Source organism: Rana temporaria, chromosome 6, assembly GCF_905171775.1.
Source record: "Rana temporaria chromosome 6, aRanTem1.1, whole genome shotgun sequence".
In the NCBI taxonomy this organism is placed as follows: domain Eukaryota; kingdom Metazoa; phylum Chordata; class Amphibia; order Anura; family Ranidae; genus Rana; species Rana temporaria.
The window spans coordinates 98,608,015-98,630,582 of record NC_053494.1 but is presented as its reverse complement, the minus strand read 5'-3'; the positions used below and the strand labels follow the sequence as shown (position 1 = coordinate 98,630,582).

General features: G+C 44.1%; 1 protein-coding gene across 2 annotated transcripts in view; it reads right to left on the bottom strand.

Annotated features, from left to right (window-relative positions):
* Positions 1-9,974: 9,974 nt before the first annotated feature.
* Positions 9,975-22,568, bottom strand: part of KPNA7 (karyopherin subunit alpha 7) — a 90,415-nt gene continuing 77,821 nt past the window's right edge. For both annotated transcript variants that reach the window (XM_040357058.1, XM_040357057.1), the window contains 3 exons: positions 20,935-21,117; positions 20,664-20,813; positions 9,975-10,142 (listed from right to left, as the gene is read on the bottom strand). In XM_040357058.1, the coding sequence (XP_040212992.1) occupies positions 10,047-10,142; positions 20,664-20,813; positions 20,935-21,117 (429 nt within the window). In that variant the 3' untranslated portion in view covers positions 9,975-10,046. The remainder of the gene's footprint in view (positions 10,143-20,663; positions 20,814-20,934; positions 21,118-22,568) is intronic.

Below are 22,568 nucleotides of genomic sequence, written 5' to 3'. Positions count from 1 at the left end.
CTGGAGGAGCACAATCCCTGCCCCCTGCTTGTGATAGGAGAAATCATAAATCCCACCTCTTGTATCCAATCACTGTGCTGTGATTCGTTACAGTACAAGCTGATTTTTGGGAAGGGGGGAGTGTCCCTGAATGGTAGTTTGGAAATGTGGTCACCCTAGAGACAACAACTGATGTAAACTCCGCTGTTCTGAGGGTCCGTGTGGCGTATGTGCGGTTCCGGCTGGGCATTTTTCAATAGTGGGCATTTCTCGACAGGATACTGGCACCAACTTTTACAAAGATCAAATATATAGAGTTTTTACAAAAGATATGTAGCAGTATAACTTTTGGCCAAAATGTAAAAGAAAAGTTAAATTGGCAAAATGTTTAAACCCCCCCCCCCAAAAAATAAAAAAAATAATAGGTTTACAAAATGAGTTTATAGCGCCAAAAAAAATTTTTTTTAATTAAAGTCGCATTGCTAGGTGTGCCAGAGGGGCCTGGACAGTTCATTGGGGGTGGAAAGGCAAAGTAACGGACTGAACAAAAGCAGCTCCCTTTGGGGGGTTGCTATACAAGCAGAAGGGCTGGCAGGGATTGCGAGCACTGCCTTTACAGCCCAGCTCCTTTAATGTTGAAAATTGATTTTAAAGCAGGGGTTCCACCCACGATTTTTTTATTAAGTAGCTGCTGACTTAAGGACGCTTACCTGTCATAGGCACCCGCAAAGTCGGCAGGTCCCCGTGCCGCCATCCTCACTAAGGGAAAAAGGCAGTGAAACCTGCTTGAGTCGTGGCGGCGCTTTGTGAATGGGCCGGCTGCTCTCTGGGATACACACAGTTCCCAGAAGGCAGCGCGCTCCATTGACCAGAAGATGAGTGTAGGACGAGGAAGAAGACCAGCTGCGGAGGATGAAGAGGCAGATTAGGGACTTGCGCAGTTTAGGAACACTTGAATTCCTTCAATAACTTAAAAACACAGGACCCTGCATTCACTATACCAGCTCTCCCACAGGACCCTGCGTTCACCATCTGGTCTCCCACAGTGCACAGAACATGGAAATGCAATTTTAGTAAATATAAACTGCTAAATACTACAAGTGTCTGGTTAACCGTTTTCCCGACTGCTTCATGCACATTTACGTCGGCAGAATGGCACGGGCAGGCAAATCATGCCCCTATCGGGCGCATCACCCTCCGCGACAGTGCCCGTGGGATCTGCCGACTTAATGTCCGCCGGTGTTCTGCGATTTGGTCACGGACCATCAAAACAGGGGGATGCTTTTGTAAAACAAGACATCTCCCTGTTCTGCCTGGTGACGCAGCAGATCTTCTGCTCCCTCTCATCGGGAGCAGGGATCAGTGACACATCACAGTAAGCCACGCCCCCTAGGACACACTTGACCCCTTCCCTGCCCCCAGGTGGTTAACCCCTTCACTGCCAGTCACATTTATACAGTAATCAGCATTTTTATAGCACTGATGTGAATGGTCCCAAAATAGTGTCAAAAGTGTACGTCAGAATGTCAGTGTCACGCAAATAGCAGATCACTGCCATAACAAGTAAAACAAATAAATAAATAAAAAGGTCATAAAACTACCCCCTATAAAACGTTTGCGTAAACCAATCAATATACGCTTATTGCGATTTTTTTTACCGAAAATATGTAGAATACGTATCGGCCTAAACTGAGAAAAAAAAAGTTCGGGGATAGCAAAAAGTAAAAAATATTGATTTTCTTCAAAATGTACGAGTTTTAATTTTTTGCGTTGTAAATAAAAAAATAGAGCAGGTGATCAAATGCCACTAAAAGAAAGCTATTTGTGAAAAAAAATAAAAAAAATGGATGTCAATTTTGTTATGGTCAGTTAAAGCGACGCAGTGCAAAATCACAAAAAGTGGCCCGGTAATTTGGCAGCCAAATAGTCCGGGGCTGAAGCTTGGAGTTTTCATTCTACTTTGACTGTCCTATAAGGCTGCAGGAGTCCTGACCCTCTGCTGATCACATGCACCCTCCAAGAAAAAATAAAATAAAAGCAAATGCACAGCAAACCGAGCCATTGGAGTCACTCTGCTCATGCTCACTTATCAGGAGATGAATTGTGGACAGTGAAAGCAGGGAAGGATCAGAGAAGACAGGATCAAACTGCCTTTTTTCTTCCTGTGTAAAAAAGATAAACCTTAGGTCCCACAGCGAGTATAGAAACCATGCTTTACCAATTATACAGGCAGATTGTACTGTACTGGGTTTAGCAACAAAAGGTTTGTAACAGTCTAGTCCACCCCTACAAGCTTGTAAAATTTCTTCACAGACAAAATTATAAAGACCACCTTGTGCTGCCTGCCATTACTCACATGGTAGTACATTTCCTAATGGCAGTTACGCACTTAGACGCATATATGCAGATGTCCTAAACCAAAATTATTTGTTCATTATCCCAATTTGCTATTGGGAGTCGGAAGTTGAGGATCTGCGACTTCATTATGTCAGGGCTGTGTAGACCAGTAGCTACCCATTTTTAATTCTGTCTAAATTTCCTGATTGATGCACTTGTTCCAGGCAAGGACCTGCAGGGAGGTAGCTTGGCGACCATGATTAAAAGTAGAGCAATTAAGATTTACCAAGACCTAGTTCACACCAATGTGATTTTAAGGAGACTTGAGTTGCACAGAATCACATGACAAAGGAAATCATATTCAATGGTGCACATTTACATAAATTTGACTCCGTGGTTTTGGAACAGGTTTAGGTACCTTTAGCCCTAATGGACTTTAATGTAATCTCACAGAAAAATCACCTTTGTTCAAATTCTTTGGGAGGGATTTCAGTGGGTTTTAAAAAAGCTCAACTCTCCTCCCAGGAACATCTTGCTCAATCAACTGTCTTCCTAACCACATCTTTGATTCCCCCAGCCACATGTGTTCTTCAGACTGCAAGATAGATGAGGCAAGAGATATTGCTGAGGAACAAGGGGTATGATCTCATTGTCAAGCACACCACTGGATTTATGACTTCTTAGACAACAGACAGAGCATGTTTGCTACCGCCACAACACAAGAAACAGAAGTAAAGAGGAGGAGGATTTTGGTCACAGTAGATATGGTTATTGGCCAAAACAAAAAATGCACAAAACATAAAGTTGCATCAAGTTGCACTACATAGTCGTAAATTAACCACTTGCCTACTGGGCACTTAAACCACCCCACCCCTCCTGCCAAAACCAATTTTTAGTGCTCTCACTTTAAATGACAATTAGTCATGTAATACTGTACCCAAATTTATTTTGTCCTGTTCATACAAATAGAGCTTTCTTTTGGTGGTAGTTTATCACTTCTGGGTTTTTAATTTCTTGCGCTATAAATGAAAATTTAGAAAATAACTTTGTGATAAAATTTTGCAAATAAGATTTTTCTTCATACATTTTGGCCACAATTTATACCGCTACATCTCTTTGGTAAAAATAACCCAAATAAGTGGATATTAATTTGGTCTGTATGAAAGTTTGAGTCTACAAGCTGTGGTGCAAATCATAAAAAATGATCACATCCGATGTACTGGTGGCCCATCTAAATTCTTGCAACCGCAAGCCAGGAAAGTAAACACACCCCCAAATGACCCCTTTTTTTGAAAGTAGGCATCCCAAGGTATTTAGCTAGATGCATGGTGAGGTTTTTTGAGGTTGTCATTTTTTCCCCCACAATTCTACGCAAAAACAAAAAAAAAAAAATTCACACAAAATTGCCATTGTTATCTCACATGGCATGTGTATACCACAAATGACACCCCAAAATGCATTCTGCTCCTCCTCTCGGGCATGGCAATACACGTGTGGGACTTTCACAGCCTAGCCACATAGAGGTCCAACATGCAGGGAGACCCATCAGGTGTTCTAGGAGCATAAATTACACATCCAACTTGTTGACTACCCATTACAAATTTTGAAGGCCCTGGAGCACCAGGACAATGGAAACCCCTACAAAATGACCTTATTTTGGAAAGCCAACATCCCAACGTATAATCTATGAGGCATAATGAGTCTATTTAACAGTTCATTTTTCCAGAAGTTTTGGAAAATGTGGGAACACACCCACACAAAATATATATATATATATATATATATATATATATATATATATTTTTTTTTTTTTTTTTAAACACAAAGTTGTCCATTATAACATATTTCCAACTCATAGCATGTACATACAAAAATGACACCTCAAAATACATTCTGCTACTCCGAGTATGACGATACCACATGCGAGACTTACAAAGCCTGGCCACATACAGAGGCCCAACATGCAAGGAACACCGTCAGGCATTCTAGGAGCATAAATTACACATCTCATTTCTCAACCACCTATTACACTTTTGAAGGCCCTGGAGCACCAGGACAATTGCCACATACAGAGGCTGAAAATGCAAGGTACACCGTACGGGGTTCTAGGGATACATGGCATGCACATACCAAGAATTACACCCCAAAATTCTACATTCTGCTTAGCAAAGTGTAAACAAAAGGTTACCTGTGGTTTTAGTAGCGCAGTTGTCCACAGGAGGATAGCACTGGTTCAGGCAGCAGGCAGGGACTTGGTCAGCAAAAGCGAACGCAATTGTCCAGGCAACAGGCAGGGATAATGTCCATATACAGTCCAGTGCAAGCAGAGATGGTCAGCAGTGCCAAAATATTGGTCCTGGTAGTTAGTAGGCAGGAACATGGTCCATGTGGTGTGGTCAGTTCATGTGACAGGCAGAGGCATGACGGCAGAAGTTGGGCCTCGTTCAGGACAGAATGGGAACGGGGTAGGGGCTTCTCCCACCCAAACCTCTTTGAAGCCCCCAGACCCTATTCTAGGATTGAGAAAAAAAAATAGTTTTCTTCATCAAGAAAAAAAAAATCTGGAGCCCCTCACATATGCGAGACCCGTGTTATGAATCCCACTAGTAGGGTACAAGATAAGTCAAAGAGGCAGGCAAAAGGCATGGTCAAACAGTCCAGATCAGGCAGAGGTATGGGGGGGAAAAAAACAGTATACAGAAGTGTAGTCGAACAAGCCAGGGTCAGTTGCAGAGCAAGCAGAGGCATAAGTAATGTGAAGGTAAAAAGGCAGGAAGTGAGGTGTATGGTTACCATACTGCTCTAATAAATTTACTGAAGTATGGCAATGGCAGAAACAGTCACCTATGTAGAGGCCTGGAAGGACATTGGGGACAATAAGTGGTGTCGCTTCCAACTCTTCCTCGAGCACATCTGTCATCTTTTCTGATGTTTTTGGCCTGTTGGTCTGGGAGGGATTTTATCAGGAAAGTGGCATTCAGAGAGTCGGCTAATTACATCGGATCAAATGTTTTCTGGTGGACCATTTGGGAAGATAAGGGCAGTGGCAATTTCCCCCTGGTAGCCAAGGAAGGGTTTGGGGCTTTCAGTGGAGTTGCAATAGATTATGTAGGTGTTGCATATGGCCAAATTAAACAAATAGATATTTTTATACCACTGGTATGTTCGACTTGTGGCTAGGTAGGGTTTGAGTATTTGGTCGTTGAAGTCGACACCCCCCATAAACATTGTCCTCCTGAGCGAAGGAGTATGTGTTGGCAATTGAAGGACCCCTCCTGTTTAAAATTTTGGGGAGTTAACTGTGTACTTCCCAACTGGAGAGGTTCAAATCTGGTGCGTGAAATATCCAAGCGAGAGACATGCTGGATATTTCACATGGATACATTAGTGCCCAGGGGTATGAACGTTGAATTAGACATGAACCGTTTTATAAGCGATTACTAAAAATGACTAAGATCACTAAAATTACTAAAGAGTTGCTAATATTTGCTGCTTCAATATAATGAAATTGGTTAAATTGTTGAGAGACGCACATGGTATGGCAAGAGGGAGATGAATAAGCTATGGTGTTAATCTCACTTTATTTTAATTAGTCAGTATTTTATTGTAGTATAGATTACTTTATTATCCACTCATTGTTGATTACCATATAAATCTCTGGTTGTTGGTATTTATGTATGTATTTCGTTAAGATTTGATATCCCATTCAGTTTTGCATAATATGCAAATTAGATGAAAAGTTATGAGCTTAGATTTTGCTGAATTAACAGTATGAGAATGTGCTGACTGCAGTTCTAAGTTGCTCCAATAAGGGGTATGTAAAAGGTATAACTGTTCAGCCATACATGAGTCAATAGGAGATATCAGGGCCGATGTCCACCTCTTAGTTGATTGGCTATGCGTAAAGCCCCATATAAATATGACAGTGAACGCTACTAGACCACGCCCACAGATGTCAATCAACGAAACGAAACGCGTCTGAGTTGGTGTGTAGTCAGTTGACGTCATCACGCAGATCTCGATACACGGAAGTTTGTTTGATGGTTTGGCTGGACTATGGAAGCATCGCCCTGATATGCTCCCGCTGCACCAACGTGATGTGATCTATTGCCTTTGAATTTTTTATATATTGTAAAGAGCAAATTTTAAAGGGGAGAGGTTTTAAATAAAACGTTTATACGGTATTACACTATTGTGTTTTTTTTAACCTCTATATTTAAGCACCAGTCGCTGGATGTGTTTGTGTAACCTTTAGAATCTGGAGAAGTGGAGAGGCATTTTTGAGTTCATACAATGCTGTATATACAGTACCTTTTGGCAAGAGCAATTACAACAGGGGTGTATTTAGACCCTGAATTATCTTCACGAGTGGTGGTTCTGGTGGAACTGGATGAGCATTTCAAGCCGTTGAGATCTTTCTTTTGAACATGGACTCTTGTCTCCGTTTCTTTTCCTGTTAACGACCATGACCTTCACTTTCAGATATAGTATTTATTAGAAAAAAAAAAAAAAAAATGATATATATTTTTATTTTAGGTAGCACCGCCTTGATATGTAACATGTTAATGCATTGTAGGTTATATTGCTATATATTGTATAAGTCAATGCATGTTTGCTTTTGGATTCGGCCATTCCTCGTGGTGCTCTCCACAAAGGTATTGTGGATCGAAGACAACATGTAGACATCCCTTCTGTCCCTCCATTTCCTCACATTCGCCATCTCCTCTTAAATTTTGGTTGACGAGCCTTTGAGGAAAGCTCTTCGGATTCTTCCTGCGACGGTTGCAGAACAGGGGGCAAACTTGTATAAAATGGTAGCCTCTCTCCAGGAGTGGGTTAATGAGTTCCCAAACGAATTTTCCGCTGGCTCCTATGTAGTCTGGGCAATAAGGGGATGCAGCTGGGTGTTCTTCCCTTTGTATACCATGAAGGCATATGTATACCCTGTGGCTCGGTTGAAAAATTTACACAGCTTTATGACATAGTGGGCCTTTTTGGTGGGAATAAATTGCTTAAATCCCAGCCGGTCAGTAAATTTGATAAGCGACCCACACATACGTGTTAGTCTGGAGTAAACTGGGAAAGATTTCAGAAAAATTTAGCAATGACTGAATTTTATAGAGCTTATCATAATTTGGGTAGGGCACTGGGCATTATAGTGTAGGAACCTCATGCTCATGAAATATCTGGTTTTGGGCATGTGGGGAGGGTTAACTAGTTGCCCACCATCGTTCTACATCGGCACTTTAAAGATGGATTTCTCGGTAACGGCAGCAGCTGCTGCCGTTACCGAGAAATCCATCTCTTCAGTGGGCGGTCCTGTCAACGATAACGGCAGTCTGCGCGGCGGATTCGCCACAAGATAGCCGTTATCAGGAGAGTGGGGGGCCCCCTCCCGCGCCCTCCGCCGCTTGCCGTAGCGGCAGAGGAGATCGGGTGCGCTTGGCTGCTGACTGGGGATGCGAGTGAGGGAAAAATGTCCTTTACCTGTCCCCATAGCTCTGCTGGGCGGAAGTGACGTCAAAACGTCAGTCCCGCCCAGCATTTAAGCCTAAATATGAGATGAGGTCTTTTTGACCCCAGATCTCATATTTAAGAGGACCTGCCATGCTTTTTTTTCTATTACAAGGGATGTTTACAATAATTCTAGCCCTACTCTAACTCAAAAAATGCAACCTGTAGAATTTAAACATCGCCTATCGAGATTTTTAAGGGTAAAAGTTTGACGCCATGCCATGAGCGGGCGCAATTTTTAAGCGTGACATGTTGGGTATCATTTTACTCGGCGTAACATTATCTTTCAGAATATGTAAAAAAAATTGGCCAAATTAATTGTTGTCTTATTTTTTAATTTAAAAAAGTGATTTTTTTCCAAAAAAAGTGCGCTTGTAAGACCGCTGCGCAAATACGTTGTGACAAAAAGTATTGCAATGACTGCCATTTTATTCTCTAGGGTGTTAGAAAAAAAAAATTTATATATATATATATATATATATATATATATATATATATATATATATATATATATATATATATATATATATATATATATATATATATATATATATATATATATATATATATATATATATATATATATATATATTGTTTGGGGGTTTTAAGTAATTTTATAGCAAAATAAGTTATATCTCGTAAACACCGAATCTGAAAAACAGGCCCGGGGCTTAACTAGTTAATGAATATGAATGCAATTCATTTTTTTGGTTAGTCAAACAGAATGTGAGGCCAAAAAAAATAAAAATCAGGGAAAAGATTCCGGGTCCACCTGGACTCCTGGCTGTGAAGTGAAAGAGGGGAATGTTAGCTTCTCCTGAATTAAGAGGAAGCCACAAAGGGGTTCTGAAGGGAATAGGGAAGGCTGGCATGGGACCATAACCCTTTGGAATTGAAGTGACACCCAACTGGTACGTGGCCTTGCCGAGGTACTGCAGTGCTGGTGGATGGCACTGCCTCCTCACCAGAACTCCTCACCAGAATATTGTATGCCTCCTCAGCTGAAAATTATTTTCTAGAGCAGGGATATGCAATTAGCGGAACTCCAGCTGTTGCAAAACTGAAAGTCCCATCATGCCTCTGGGTGTCATGCTTGTGGCTGTCAGAGTCACTCTTGTAGAACTACAAATCCCATGAGGCATAGCAACAGCTGAAGGTCTGCCAATTGCATATCCCTGTTCTAGACATTGTTGGTGGGCACTGGTGACACTGATGACAGAAGGCACTGATGACACGCAACACCAACAGTGAAGAGCACTTTGACACCACTGGGGGCCATTTGGGCACTGTAAATACGCGATTTACCTGTAAGACTAATTTTCTAGATGCACTCACTCTGCAGCATAGAAGCTCTCCCTCCTCACACGTGGTTTCTGTGAGGAGGGAGAGCCGGCAATGAGAGGATCTCATGTTTACACTTGAGATCATCTCTCATTGGGCATGCCGATCGAGTGGTAAATGGCCATTTACCACGATCTGTGATTGGCTGCGTCCAGGGGGACACGGGCAACACAGATTTTCCCTGATGTGTGCCCTTGGCTGCGCATGGGGAACAGGAAAAAAATATAAAGGTACAACCAATGACGCCCTCTGGGCAATTAAGCCCCACACTGTAGCTGTCTTTCGGATATAGCAGGGGAGTGGAGTGGTTAAAAAATCACACCACACACATTTTGTGTGCAGCAGCCCCCCTAATTCTTACTCGAGCCCACCTCTCCAGCGATTTACATTAGTGCCTTGGCTGTCCAGGACTCTCCCTCCTGATTGGCTGAGACAACAGCAGGAGCCAATGGCTCAAAGCAGTTAGCCAATCAGGAGAGAGGGTATGGGGCTGAACCACAGCTGTCTGAATGGACACTGAGATGTGGCTTGGCTCGGGTGCCCCCATAGCAAGCTGCTTGCTGTGGGGACACTCAACGGGAGGTAGGGGCCAGAAGCACTGGCAAGAGACCATTAAAAAAAAAAAGGTCCAGGCTGCTCTGTGCAAAACCACTGCACATGGCAGGCAAGTATAATTTATCTCAACACACAAGACTTTAGCATCACTTTAAGCATTATGAACACACACCAAGTTTTCTATACTAAACAAAATTGTTTGGCAAAGTCCACAATCTGACATCGTAAATAAGGAATGAACATGGGCAAAATTTACAAATATTGCTTTTATTGTGACCAAGTTACTATTTCCAGCTTTTGACCTTTTCCCCAGACCTGCATCAGAAATTGAAAGCCTCCTTTGTTACATTTGGTGCTTGAAATGCATATTTTTCTTTAGTGGCTTCTGGTTCCAGGACAGCAATGTCATCCGCATCCTAAAAAACAAAAAAGATATGCAAACTCATGAGAAAACTTGTTATTGTTGAATCCTTTCTAATGTGAAAAAAAAAAAAAGCCGACATTATGGATAACTGCTTTGCCAAAAATTTAGTGGTGCAGAAAGGTGCAATACTGCTGGGATATTTGTAATATTTTGCCAGGTGTAAGCAGAAAACTTGCTTTGGGAAGAAGAGTCTAATTGGGCAGTTTCAAGGCTAGCTCCCATAATGAATGTTAAGAGTACATTTTGGGCCAGGAGTGTATATGCACACCCAGTTCTAGGTAGGGAGGTCTTCACTATAGAGATGAGAAAAAAAAAAAAAAAAAAAAAAAGAAGAAGAGGGAAGGGGGGGGGGCACTCACATTTGCCACATCCGTAAATTTAGTAGACAAAACAAGGGGGACAATTAATCAAAAATATGTAAATTAATGGTCGGATTTTAGAGGCAAGACGGGAATAAAAAAAAAAAAAAAAAAGATTTTTTTTTACAAAAGACAATTATAAAACCATCTAAGATATGTAGTATAAATTGACAATATCCTCTGTACATAGTCTACGCGATTCGTAGTTGGGCTTCCTCAGGACGAGCAGAAGAGATTTAACAATGTAAGGATCCATTTCATTGTAGCGTCACAATGAATATAGCCATCTCAAAGTATTCCGATTTTTTTTTATAAAAGGGTAGTGTAGAGAGATCCAAATGTAATCAGAGTATCTCCAGGATCCGAAACAAAGATCCACTGAGCCTGATACCAACCATGGGAGGGGACACCACAGGCACATAGAAAGGCACGAGCCAGATCAAAACCTGAAAGATCTAGGCAAAGCCTAAATTCCGGGGCGGACCAATATGGTATGTAATAACCAACAGAAATATATGAAGTCTTGGCCAGGTGCATGGAAATTAAATCCAAATACTATTTGTGTTAGTAGCCAGCCAGATAGACAATAGAGTCTGTAAAGCAGAAAACATCTGGATGCCTGAACGACATAGTGTGCCCCCCGGGGTAATAGCCTGTGCTATACATTAAATTTCATATTTTGTAATATAATAAAAATTTATATATTCCCGTCTTGCCTCTAAAATCCGACCATCAATTGCCATCTTTTTGAGCAATTTCCCCCCCTTTTATGGTCTTCACTATAGTATGCAGCATATAGGGCAAGGAAAGTGAGGGCGTTTCTATGGTAGGTTTGAACTCCAGAGGTCCTTATGGACCAAGAACCTTTTAACATTTTTGACAATGCAGAAGCCCAAGGCCCCTTTCATACTGCTGGACCGTTCAGGTACACTGTCTGTTTTTTCGGCGGACCTGATCAGCCACTCCATGCTTGTCTATGGAGTGTCGGATCGGATGAGATCAGATAAAAATTGACATGCTGTCCATTTTCGTCTGATCTCTCCCATCGCAAGCAGTGGCGCTTGACAAGCCCCTCCCCGCTCAGTGAGCAGAGAGGGACTTGTCATCTGCCGGCTCAGCGGAGAGATCTCCCAAGCGGATCCGCCCCATGTAGGAAGGGGCCCAATGTAGGTGGTGGATGCAGCATATTCAATTTGGAGTTAGTATATGCAACTCGTTGCCATTGTTGCCTAGAGGGAAAACTCAGTGCTCCTACAAGTCACGTATACATGGAGGTAGCAGAAAAAGATGTATGTGGGTCTGTCGAAAATATTGGTGGGGGTTGAAGAAATAAAAACATGGATAAAACAGGATTTTAGTACTCGCTGTAAAATCCATTTCTCCAAGTTAAACTGACACCGTGCTTCCTTAATCTTGACCATTGGGTCATATCGCCTCCACGGGAGTAGGACTAGGCAGAACAACAAACACCTGGCTACGCCCATGGGCTGTCCTCAGTTAGTATAGACCCCGCCCTACTCTAGGTATTCAGTTTAGTAGCAAGCCGTAATAGAAGTATCACACTACATAGAGGGGTGGGTTCTGTGTCCATCAATGAACTCCCATTTTATTTCAGTCATCAACACAGCACCTCCATCTTTACCATTGGGACATCCACAAGAGCCCTAACCAGGTCACAGGAGCCCAATCTGAAAAAAAAAAAAATTTGAACACCCAAGAGGGAACCCCCTCTTTAAACAGCAGACTGCAAAACCTTGTGGCAAAAAGAAGCATCTGCCGATGCCAAAATATCTACTTTATAACCTTTTATGAAGGTATGCACTGTCGACCAGGTGGTCGCCTTGCAAACCTGCGATAGACACTTGATAACAGAAGGTCCAAGAAGTACAAAGCGCCCAAGTAGAATGTGCCATGACAGGGAAAGGAGGAACCCGACCCTTAATAGAATAGACCTGAGGTCAGTGTGCCTGATCTCTCTGGAGAAGGCAGCAGAGGAAGCAGCCAGCCCTTTCCTTGGTCGATTTCTAACAAAAAAAGAGAGTCTGACCTCCGGATACACCTGAACCAAGTTTAAATCCCATGGTGGCAAAAGAGACCATACAGGCGGAGCCACATGCCAGACTCCTTGAATGAAGGTATGAATTAAACAGTGAGTGGCTAGGGGGTCCCTAAAAGACTGACAAGGCAGACACCTGGCCCTTGATGGTACTTAAGGCCAACTTCTGCTCAACCCCCACGTTGAAGAAAAGCCAAGCTCTGAGCCACAGAAAAGGATCGAAGGATGAAAGCCAATCAACGCACACCAAGAAATACGCTTTCCACGTATCACTGATCCTGACAGACCTCCATCTCTCAGTACCTGTCTTTCAATGGTTAGGCCATTAAACCAGTTGCTGTAAAGCAGGATAAAAGCTCAGCCCTCGGTACAACTGGTCCTCTTTTAGCGGTAGCTTCCAAGGGATGTTTACAACCACCAGAATGACCAGAAGACTTTCACCCTCTGTCATTTGCAGGCAACACAGAAGAGGAAGGTGTTGGCCCCACAGTGGTACCAAGATGGGACCTTGCGACAGCCGGTCATTTAGTATCGGTAGACGCCAAGATGCACTAGATCAGCGTACCAAGGCCAATCTGAAGCAATTAGGATCATTGGAATCCCCTCTGCGAAGCAGATGAGGAAGGAAATTCAGAGGAGGGAAGGAATAGATTAGCTGATACTGACTGCACGGTGCCACCAACACATCTGCCCATGGGTCTCTTGACCTGGCCACAAACCTCAATACCTTCCGACTGAGTTGAGAAGCTAGGAGATCCATGTCCGGCTCGCCCCATCTTTGGCAAATGAGCTGAAACACATCTGGGTGTAGAGACCATACCCCTTGGTCCAGCATCTGGCGACTCAGGTAGTCCGCCTGCCAGTTTTCTATGCCCAGAATGCATACGGCCAACAGGGACGGTACGCTCCTTTCTGCCCACCTTAGGATGTGAGCGACCTCCGATGCTGCAGTCAAGCTTATTGTTCCTCCCTGATGGCTGACATGGACAACGCCACGGCGGTGGTGTCCAACTGGACGCCCCTGTAGCCTCTGAGACCATGTGGAGCAGCACAGCCTGATCGCCTGGAGTTCCAGGACATTGATCTGCAGGCGGGATTCCTCCGGAGTCCAGCAACCCTGGGCCGACTGAAACCCCCAGACCCCCCCAACCAGTAAGGCTGGCATCCATCGTGACCACCATCCAGTGCAAAGGAAGGAACGACTTCCCGGACAGGAGTGCCGGTGATGTCAGCCACCAAACCAGGGACGATGGGCACTTGTCCCATCTGGACAGAATTTCCTTCTGCAACACTCGAGTGTGAAATTGAACATACGGTACTACCTCAAAGGAGGCTACCATGAGACCCGCATGCAAAAGCGGAGTGACGGCCATCTTTGGGATGTCAACTGCCGCGCTGCAGCCCGAAGGGTCTGCAACTTTCCCACAGGGAGAAAAACTTTCGTTTGAGTCCAGAATCAACCTCAGATATTCTAGGCGTCGAGTCTGCACCAATACCGACTTCTGAGTGTTCAGCACACACGCCCCTCTAATTCTGAGCTTGAAGTAGCCCTCAGAAGATCGTCCAAGTAGCCCACAATAGCGATGCCACGCTGTCTTAGCAGGGCCAGAATTGGGGAGAGCACCTTGGTGAACACCCTCGGTGCCGACGCCAGGACAAAAGGACAACAGAGCGAACCGACTCAATCCAGGATCTTTGTACCTTCATAAAACAATTAAGGGCCTTGTGGTCCAGGATTGTACGAACCCCATCCTTCTTTGGTACTATGAACAGATTTGAGTAAAACCCCTGAAATCGTTCCTGTACTGGGACAGGAATAATCACCCCGCGTATCAGAAGATCCTGAACCACCCCATGCAGGGCTTCCCGACTGGTCTGCTGAAGCTGGAGTGAAAAAATCTGTTCGGTGGGCAAGAGAAACTCTTGTACCCTGAGGAAACTACTTTGCAAATCCATCGGTCGGAGATCAGAGATGTCCACCGAGTCGCGAAGACGTCCCGCCGCCCGAGAGATAGGCGGGGCAGACCTTCATGAGGACGTAGATTCGTTTGCAGGCTTGTTGGGCTTGCAAAACCTGGGACGTTTCTGTCCCTCAGCAGGCGATTTATCAGCCTGAGATAGTTTACCTGCCGCGCCAACACTTTAGCCAGAGCAGACGGCGCAACACCACTGCATAGCTTAAGGTTCTGGACAGCAAAGGAATAGTATTTAAAGCGGAGCTCCACCCTCACATTAAACTGCATCATCACTTTCAAGAAAAATTCATTAGTGGAGTAAAAAAAAAAAAAAAACACATTTTTACATACCTTAAAACGGTTGTTGCTAGGCAGACTTCCTAATCTGCCTTCTTCCTGATCCGCGGTAGTTTTCCTCTGCTTACACCGCACAGACTCCTGGGATTGTTAAGTCACCTCCCCTCCTAATCAAGCTGTAACACCCCCCTCCCCTCTGAGACTCAATAATTGTTTTAATAAAATGACACTTGCTGCTCCCGCGCGTCCACCCCCCCCCTGCTCAAGATTTTTTTAAATAAATGACTCGCGGCTCCCGCGGACTGCCCCACCCACGCTTCTCAAGAATTTTTTTCAATAAATTACACCCGCGGCTCCCGCGGACTGCCCCCCCCACCTTTCTCTAGATTTTTTTCAATAAATTACACTCGCGGCTCCCGTGGTTCAAAGTCCCCCCCCCCTTCTCAAACATTTTTTCAATAAATGCTTGTGCAGCACTGAGCATGTGCAAGGTCTGCAAAGCTAAAATCCAGGAAGTCATACAGTCTGGCTTCATATGCCCACACTTAAGATGGCCACACTTGGCCATCTTAAGATGGCCACGGCCTAATGCTAGTTTATAAAGTGTCTAAATGCTGTAACAACCTAACAAAATGGACCTTAGTTTACAGACTAACTGTAGTAGAATACATTAAGCTTGTGTATTACAGGGGTATTTATATTTAAAAAGTGAAATTGTGGCCGGAACTCCGCTTTAAGGCTGACTCGCAGACAAATTTTAGGCCCTGTACCAACTGGTCGGCCAGAACTACCTCGTCTGAGGGAGCCTGACATGCTTTTAAGCCATTGTGCAGCATATTTGTCCATTCAGTGAGAATCTGAGACACCAGGGCCTTAACCATCGTATGAACGCACAGCCGAGCCCACCACTGTGTATAGGTAGCGCGTGACCGCCTCAGCCTTCTTGTCCGCAGGGTCCTTGAAAGCAGGAGCCCCTTTTAGGGACCGAAAAAAACCTTCTGTGGTTTGTCCCACTCCTTGTACAAAAGTTTGTCTAGATAAAAACACACAAGGAAACACAAGGAAACACCTTAGCAGTGCCGGTCGGCTTACGGAACCCGAAAGGGACCGACGCCTCTGTTGATTCAGCAGACTCCTCTATCTTTAGAGTATCTAGCACTGCGGTGATAAGATCACCTACCAGAGACTTTTCGCATACTGACCCGGACCCATTTCACTGTCCGGCCGATCTCGGTCCGCATCCTCAGATACATCAGAACTATGAGCCGGAGCTGGGCCTGGCTCCGTAGCAGCTATTCCCAGAAGATGGCGGGGGCACTTTTTACCCCGTGTTCGCGCACACAGCTTCCACCTTGGCAACGAAAGTCTCCATGATCGCCGAGATAGCGTCCGATACATCGGGTGCAGGGGCACCAAATGCCAACTTAGGTGTTTCAGGGGAAGAGGCGTCCCTTTCTGATTGCATGCTGACCCACGCGCCTGACATCCACAGGGGCTCCAGGCAAGGAAACAGCCCACCCTCCTAGCTGCCACAGAGATGAGGCCCCCCCAGAGGACTCACCACCCTTGAATAGTACCGCACAGCTGCCCTCTGCTTCTACTTAAGATGCACTTCGCAGCCGCCTGTGTCAGTCTGACCCTCCGCAGCGTGTGTCTGTTGATTCGTACCAGTTAAATGCACACTAGTTACTACTTGCCCTTCCTGCATGGATTATGCTGGAAGCATCCCAGACAGACCATCTTTCACACGGTAACGGAGGTGACCGTCGGTCTGGCGTGCTGTCACTCAGCCGTCTAGACTGGTCATATGCGTGCCCCGGAGCGTGTAGCTCACCGGCCACCTGTAGAGTGATGGACATGTTGTGGATGACCCAGCGTGTAGCCAAGGTCGGCAAATGCTCGCTGGCCGAAACTGGGGAGACTACAAGGATCTGGGATCCAGCCTGTCACCCAGTCGGCAGTTGATTGCAGATCACAGGAACAAAACAGAAATAAAAATGGAAATAAACCTCCAGGCCTATGGGCCCAAAGGGAGCCATGTCCTCCTTTGCTAGGCAGAAAAAAAAAAACTGAGCTGCGAGATGCAGGGAGAAAAGTTATAACCAGAGGGACCGCCCTATGGGCAGTACTGTACAGTGTGTGATGTGATTAACACTTTCTAACAAGTTTTCTGCCTAGTCACACCTGAATGAAGGCCAATACCCATTTTGTCAACATTGCTGCTGTGTCAGTCCATGAACAAAAGGAGAAAAATGGTTTTGCCTTTAGTAAATAAACCCCTAGGTCCTGACTAGACAGAAAAAAACTAAATACTTAGGGCAGGGAGGGGGGGGGGTTATATAGTGACCGAGGACAGCCCATGGGCATACCCAGGCGTTTGTTCTAGTCCTACTCCTGCGGAGGAAATCTAACCCAGCTTGAAAAACTGACAGGCGGACCTGATCGGACCATCCGTATGAAACCAGCCTTCCACTTGAAGGTTGACATGTAAAGCCTTCAGACAGAAGAGGAGGAGACAACCACCTTTTGATTTTGTAATTGGGAAAAGGTTGGAGTATAAATTGAAACCTTTTGGTTGACAACTCTGGTTCAAAAGACCCGCCAGAGCATCCTGGAGGTTGTAAAAAGACACAGGTTAAACTTGGAAGCAGGGAGGGTGCAGAGCAGAAATCTTGTAGCCCCTAGAAACCAAGACCTTACTCCGACTAGTTTTCTGCAAAAGTTTAGAAATCCCCTGGAACATGGAATTAGGAGGCACAAGGTTTGCAGATGAACCAGTTCAGGTCTGGCTTTGAAAGTGGAAAGCTAGAATAAAAAAGGGACTCTTGGCCCCAGAGGAAGGAGGAGCTTTCCCCAACTTGAGGCCTAATCTTTTGCTGGGGCAAATTAGTACTTTTACCCTCAGTAACATCTTTTATGAGGGTGTCCAGAAGCACAAAAGATGTTCGCAATCAAATCACATGCAGAGCAAGTATTTATATTGGCTAAAGTGATCTGCGGAACACAGGGCCGTCTTTAATATGGTTTGGGCCCTGGGCAAACTTTTTTGGGCCCCCCTCCAGCTTATTTTGGGCCTGGCTGGTTCACATTTGTGCAGGCACAGCAGCCCATTGATTTGAATAGGCTGCCATGCCTTAGTTTCCTGCAGAAAAAAGGTGCATTCAGCATTTTAAAAATACAGTTGCCTTGAAATCCATTCTGCTTTTGCACACACAAACGCACTGTGTTTTTAAAAGCGTGACCTAAAACGTCTAAAAATGCAGGAACTGCAAATAAGTCACAGCAGAATGGACAGACAGTGCTGTATTTCAGTGCTTGATGGGCATAAGGGTGCCGTGTGCGCAGACTATTACACGAGGCATGCGCTTTTCTTTGCAGGAAACGCAGGCATGGCGACCCAATCAAATGAATGGGCTGCCATCTGGGGGGGTTGCCATTTGGGGCCCCCTAAACAAAACAAAAAATGTGGTCCTTTAATAAGAATTAAAAATATATTTAAAAAATATATATTTTTAATTTAAAAATTAAAAAAAAAAGGGGGGTTGCCATCTGGGGCCCTCCGGACCCCAAAAAAAAAAAAAAGAAGGGGGTTGCTTTGGGCCCCCAACAGTGACAGGGCCCTGGGCAGCTGCCCCTGTTTGTGCTATGGTAAAGACGGCCCTGGCGGAACAGCAAAGCAGTCAATGCATATTCAGGCAGGAAACATCTGCAAGGGTCAGCAATATTAGCTGATCCTTAAACATTTACTTCATTCCCCTAAGATTTGATAGGTTGGACTAAAGACTTGGTAGGTTGCATTTCATGTCCTGCTTGCCAAAAACTTCTATTGAATCCTTCCATTTTGAATCCTTCCATTTTGAATCCTTCCATTTTGAATCCTTCCATTTTGAATCCTTCCATTTTGAATCCTTCCATTTTGAATCCTTCCATTTTGAATCCTTCCATTTTGAATCCTTCCATTTTGAATCCTTCCATTTTGAATCCTTCCATTTTGAATCCTTCCATTTTGAATCCTTCCATTTTGAATCCTTCCATTTTGAATCCTTCCATTTGGAATCCTTCCATTTGGAATCCTTCCATTTGGAATCCTTCCATTTTGAATCCTTCCATTTTGAATCCTTCCATTTTGAATCCTTCCATTTTGAATCCTTCCATTTTGAATCCTTCCATTTTGAATCCTTCCATTTTGAATCCTTCCATTTTGAATCCTTCCATTTTGAATCCTTCCATTTTGAATCCTTCCATTTTGAATCCTTCCATTTTGAATCCTTCCATTTTGAATCCTTCCATTTTGAATCCTTCCATTTTGAATCCTTCCATTTTGAATCCTTCCATTTTGAATCCTTCCATTTTGAATCCTTCCATTTTGAATCCTTCCATTTTGAATCCTTCCATTTTGAATCCTTCCATTTTGAATCCTTCCATTTTGAATCCTTCCATTTTGAATCCTTCCATTTTGAATCCTTCCATTTTGAATCCTTCCATTTTGAATCCTTCCATTTTGAATCCTTCCATTTTGAATCCTTCCATTTTGAATCCTTCCATTTTGAATCCTTCTATTGAATCCTTCTATTTTGAATTTTTCTATTGAATCCTTCTATATTGAATCCTTCTATTTTGAATCCTTCTATTGAATCCTTCTATTTTGAATCCTTCTATTTTGAATCCTTCTATTGAATCCTTCTATTTTGAATTTTTCTATTGAATCCTTCTATATTGAATCCTTCTATTTTGAATCCTTCTATTGAATCCTTCGAGGAAGAACATTGCAGGCAGCCTTGGAACCATTAGTGGCTTGTAAGCTGGAGAGGCCTGACAGTGGGACAAGCACCCTTATTTTTAGGATACATGTTGCACTACTTGACAACTTGATTCAGAGGTTTTGGAGTACCAGTTACACATTGTGTACACAACCTAAATGCCTAAGGGACAAGCTTTTAGCCAGCTGTATCCGGGTCGCTGCAGGAGGCAGCAAGGGCTAACAAAAAGGCGAAAGCATTTGTCTTTTTTCAAGTAAAGCCTTTGTCCTGTGCAAGGCCATGTTTACCAGCACAGGGATGCACAGGTGTTCTGTTCATCCATGTGCTGGCAATCCCATTGTCAATTGGGATGCAGGGCTGCACAGATCCAGCCACTGCTCTCCATGCGATATTCATGCAGGTGCATGCAGAGCCATGCGCCTACACCGATAGCACATCGGGAGCAGCAGTGTCCTTGCAGATGCTGCATCCCAACAGCGTTATGGGACTGCTGCCTTAGGGGTGCATGCAACACCTGTGCATCGCTGTGCCAGTGGACAGGTCTCTGCACATGCCATTAAAATGTCCTATGTGAACGTGCCCTGAGAATGCTGTAAGATGCTACCCACAAAAAAAAAAAAAAAAAAATGCAAGCATTGGTTTCATGGGACACTGCAGTTGATGGTACAACACTTTAGTTTTCCAGAGTTGTAATCCTTTGTGGAATATGGGGAGGGAGAGATGGCACCCAGCAGTTCAATAAGGTGTAACGGCTCATAATGCTCACACATTGCAAAATCATTAAGCTCTGGACCTGTAAAGCACTCCCCAGTTAACGGTGCAAAAAGACTGGAAAGCAACATAAGCAGAGCCCAGTGTCTAAAGGTCACACTCCAGTCAAGCAGACCTTGCAGTCATCAGTAGAGTGGGGTTCATTTTATGATGCACTGATCAAGATAACTGTATAAAGAGTTGAACTATGCAGCATGTCACCACATATGGACATGAACAGGCATGCAATACAACTGCTCCTATGAAAGTTTAAAATGGCTATACATGTTACCCAACAGACAATCAGATTGCAAAATTTCGACAAACACAGCATACCTCGCCAGAGAAGTATTTTTCTATAAGAGCCAAGGCTGCATGGTAAACCATATGATTGTCATGGGTCTGCAGAGCCTCCATTTTCTCTAGGCCTCCAAGTTCTTCCACAACTAGACATAGTTTATCCAGCTCACCCAGTTTTTCTGCAGCCTAGAAGAAAAAAAAAAAAAAAAAAAAAAAGTACAAAGATAAAAGTCTTTACACAAGTTAAGTCTGCCCATTCAGCTTTAAAAAAATAAAAAACACCCCCCCCCCCCCACAGTACACTTACCATGAATATATTTGAAATGCCATCTAGGATAACCAGTATTGTTTTACTGTCCTTCACCGTTAGGAGGGTAAGCAGTGGTTCCAGCACCCCACAATGTACCAGCTGTACTATTTGCTCTACAGTACCTCCACTTGTGTAGTTTGTCACTGCCCAAGCGGCTTCTTTCTGAGCTTTAAATTCACCCTAAGTGGAAGATGAAAAGGTTTGTGCATCTACATATAGCAAATTATGAAAACACACAATTGAAAACTATAGTGAATCCTAGAATATAAAAGGCAAAATACATTCACTTATGGGGACCGACGCATTTCAGGTACATAGATATAACGAGATTGATGCATGCCAATTTGTATCTAGCATTTTACACAGGTTTTCTGTGTACCCGCAGCTGCGATTTGGGTAAAAGTAGTTTGAGTAGTTTGACTATTTACGTTGGCAGAATGGCACATGGACGTACAGACGTGTCCCCTTTAAGATGCCCAGCCGTGGTCACGAGCGTGTCGCCGCCGGCGCGCTTGCGACCTGGTCCTGTCCTCAGTGACCGCAGGACCCATAGACCTCAGTGTCCCGCGATCGGTTCACAGAGAGGAACGGGGAGAGGTGAGTGTAAACAAACCTTCACAGTTCTTCCTAGTGTGGCTGTCAGTGATCGTCTGTTCCCCTTGTTAGGGAACGACAATCAGTGATGTCACAGGCACAGCCACGCGCCCCCCCCCCCCCCACAGTAAGAACACTCCCATAGAACACACTTAACTCCTACAGCGCCCCCTCCTGGTTAACCCCTTCACTGCCAGTGTCATTTTCACAGTAAGCAGTGCACTTTTCGCTGTGAAAATGACAATGGTGTCAAAAGTGTGCCATAAAGTCGCAGTCACAGGAAAAAAAAAAAAAAAAAAGGATCGCCGCCATTAGTAGTAAAAAATAAATAAAAATGCCATAAAACTATCCCCTATTTTGTAAACGCTATATAAAAAAAAAATTACGAAAAATATGTAGAATACGTATCGGCCTAAACCGAGGACAAAAATAAAAAAAAATTTATCTTTTTTGGGGATAATCTGACAATAGCCAAAAAAAGTGGTTCATCGGGTGATCCAGCAGAGCACTCACTACAATTCAGAGGCCAAAATCTCCCCCTTTTAAAATGGGGAATACTGTAAAAATTCAAGAGCAGAATAACTCAGCTAAAGTTGGCACCATCCTGATTTGGACAGTCTGACCTCAGTTGTGATGCATTTAACCACTTACAGACAGCCCGCCGCAGGAATACATCTAGCTACCATAACCCCGGTACCCTCTTCAGTGGGCGGTCCGCTACAAGATAAAAGTGGTCTCTGCAGCGGATACGCCACAAGATCACTTAATCTGTGGCGGGAGAGGGAGCTCATCTCCCGCTGCATACCGGAGCCGTCGGATCTATTCCCTTTCTGGGTATGGAGACGAGAGGGGAAAGATGACCCTGACCAGTCTCCACATCACTGCAGGGCGGATGCAATGTCAAAAATGACACTTCCGCCCATTGCTCTTAAAAAAGGGACATTTATAGAATGAGAGTGGATACCCTGCGCTGCCAGGTGTGCGTAAATGGTAGCTGCTGACACGGCTTATTCAAAAAAGCAAAACAACCAAAAAAA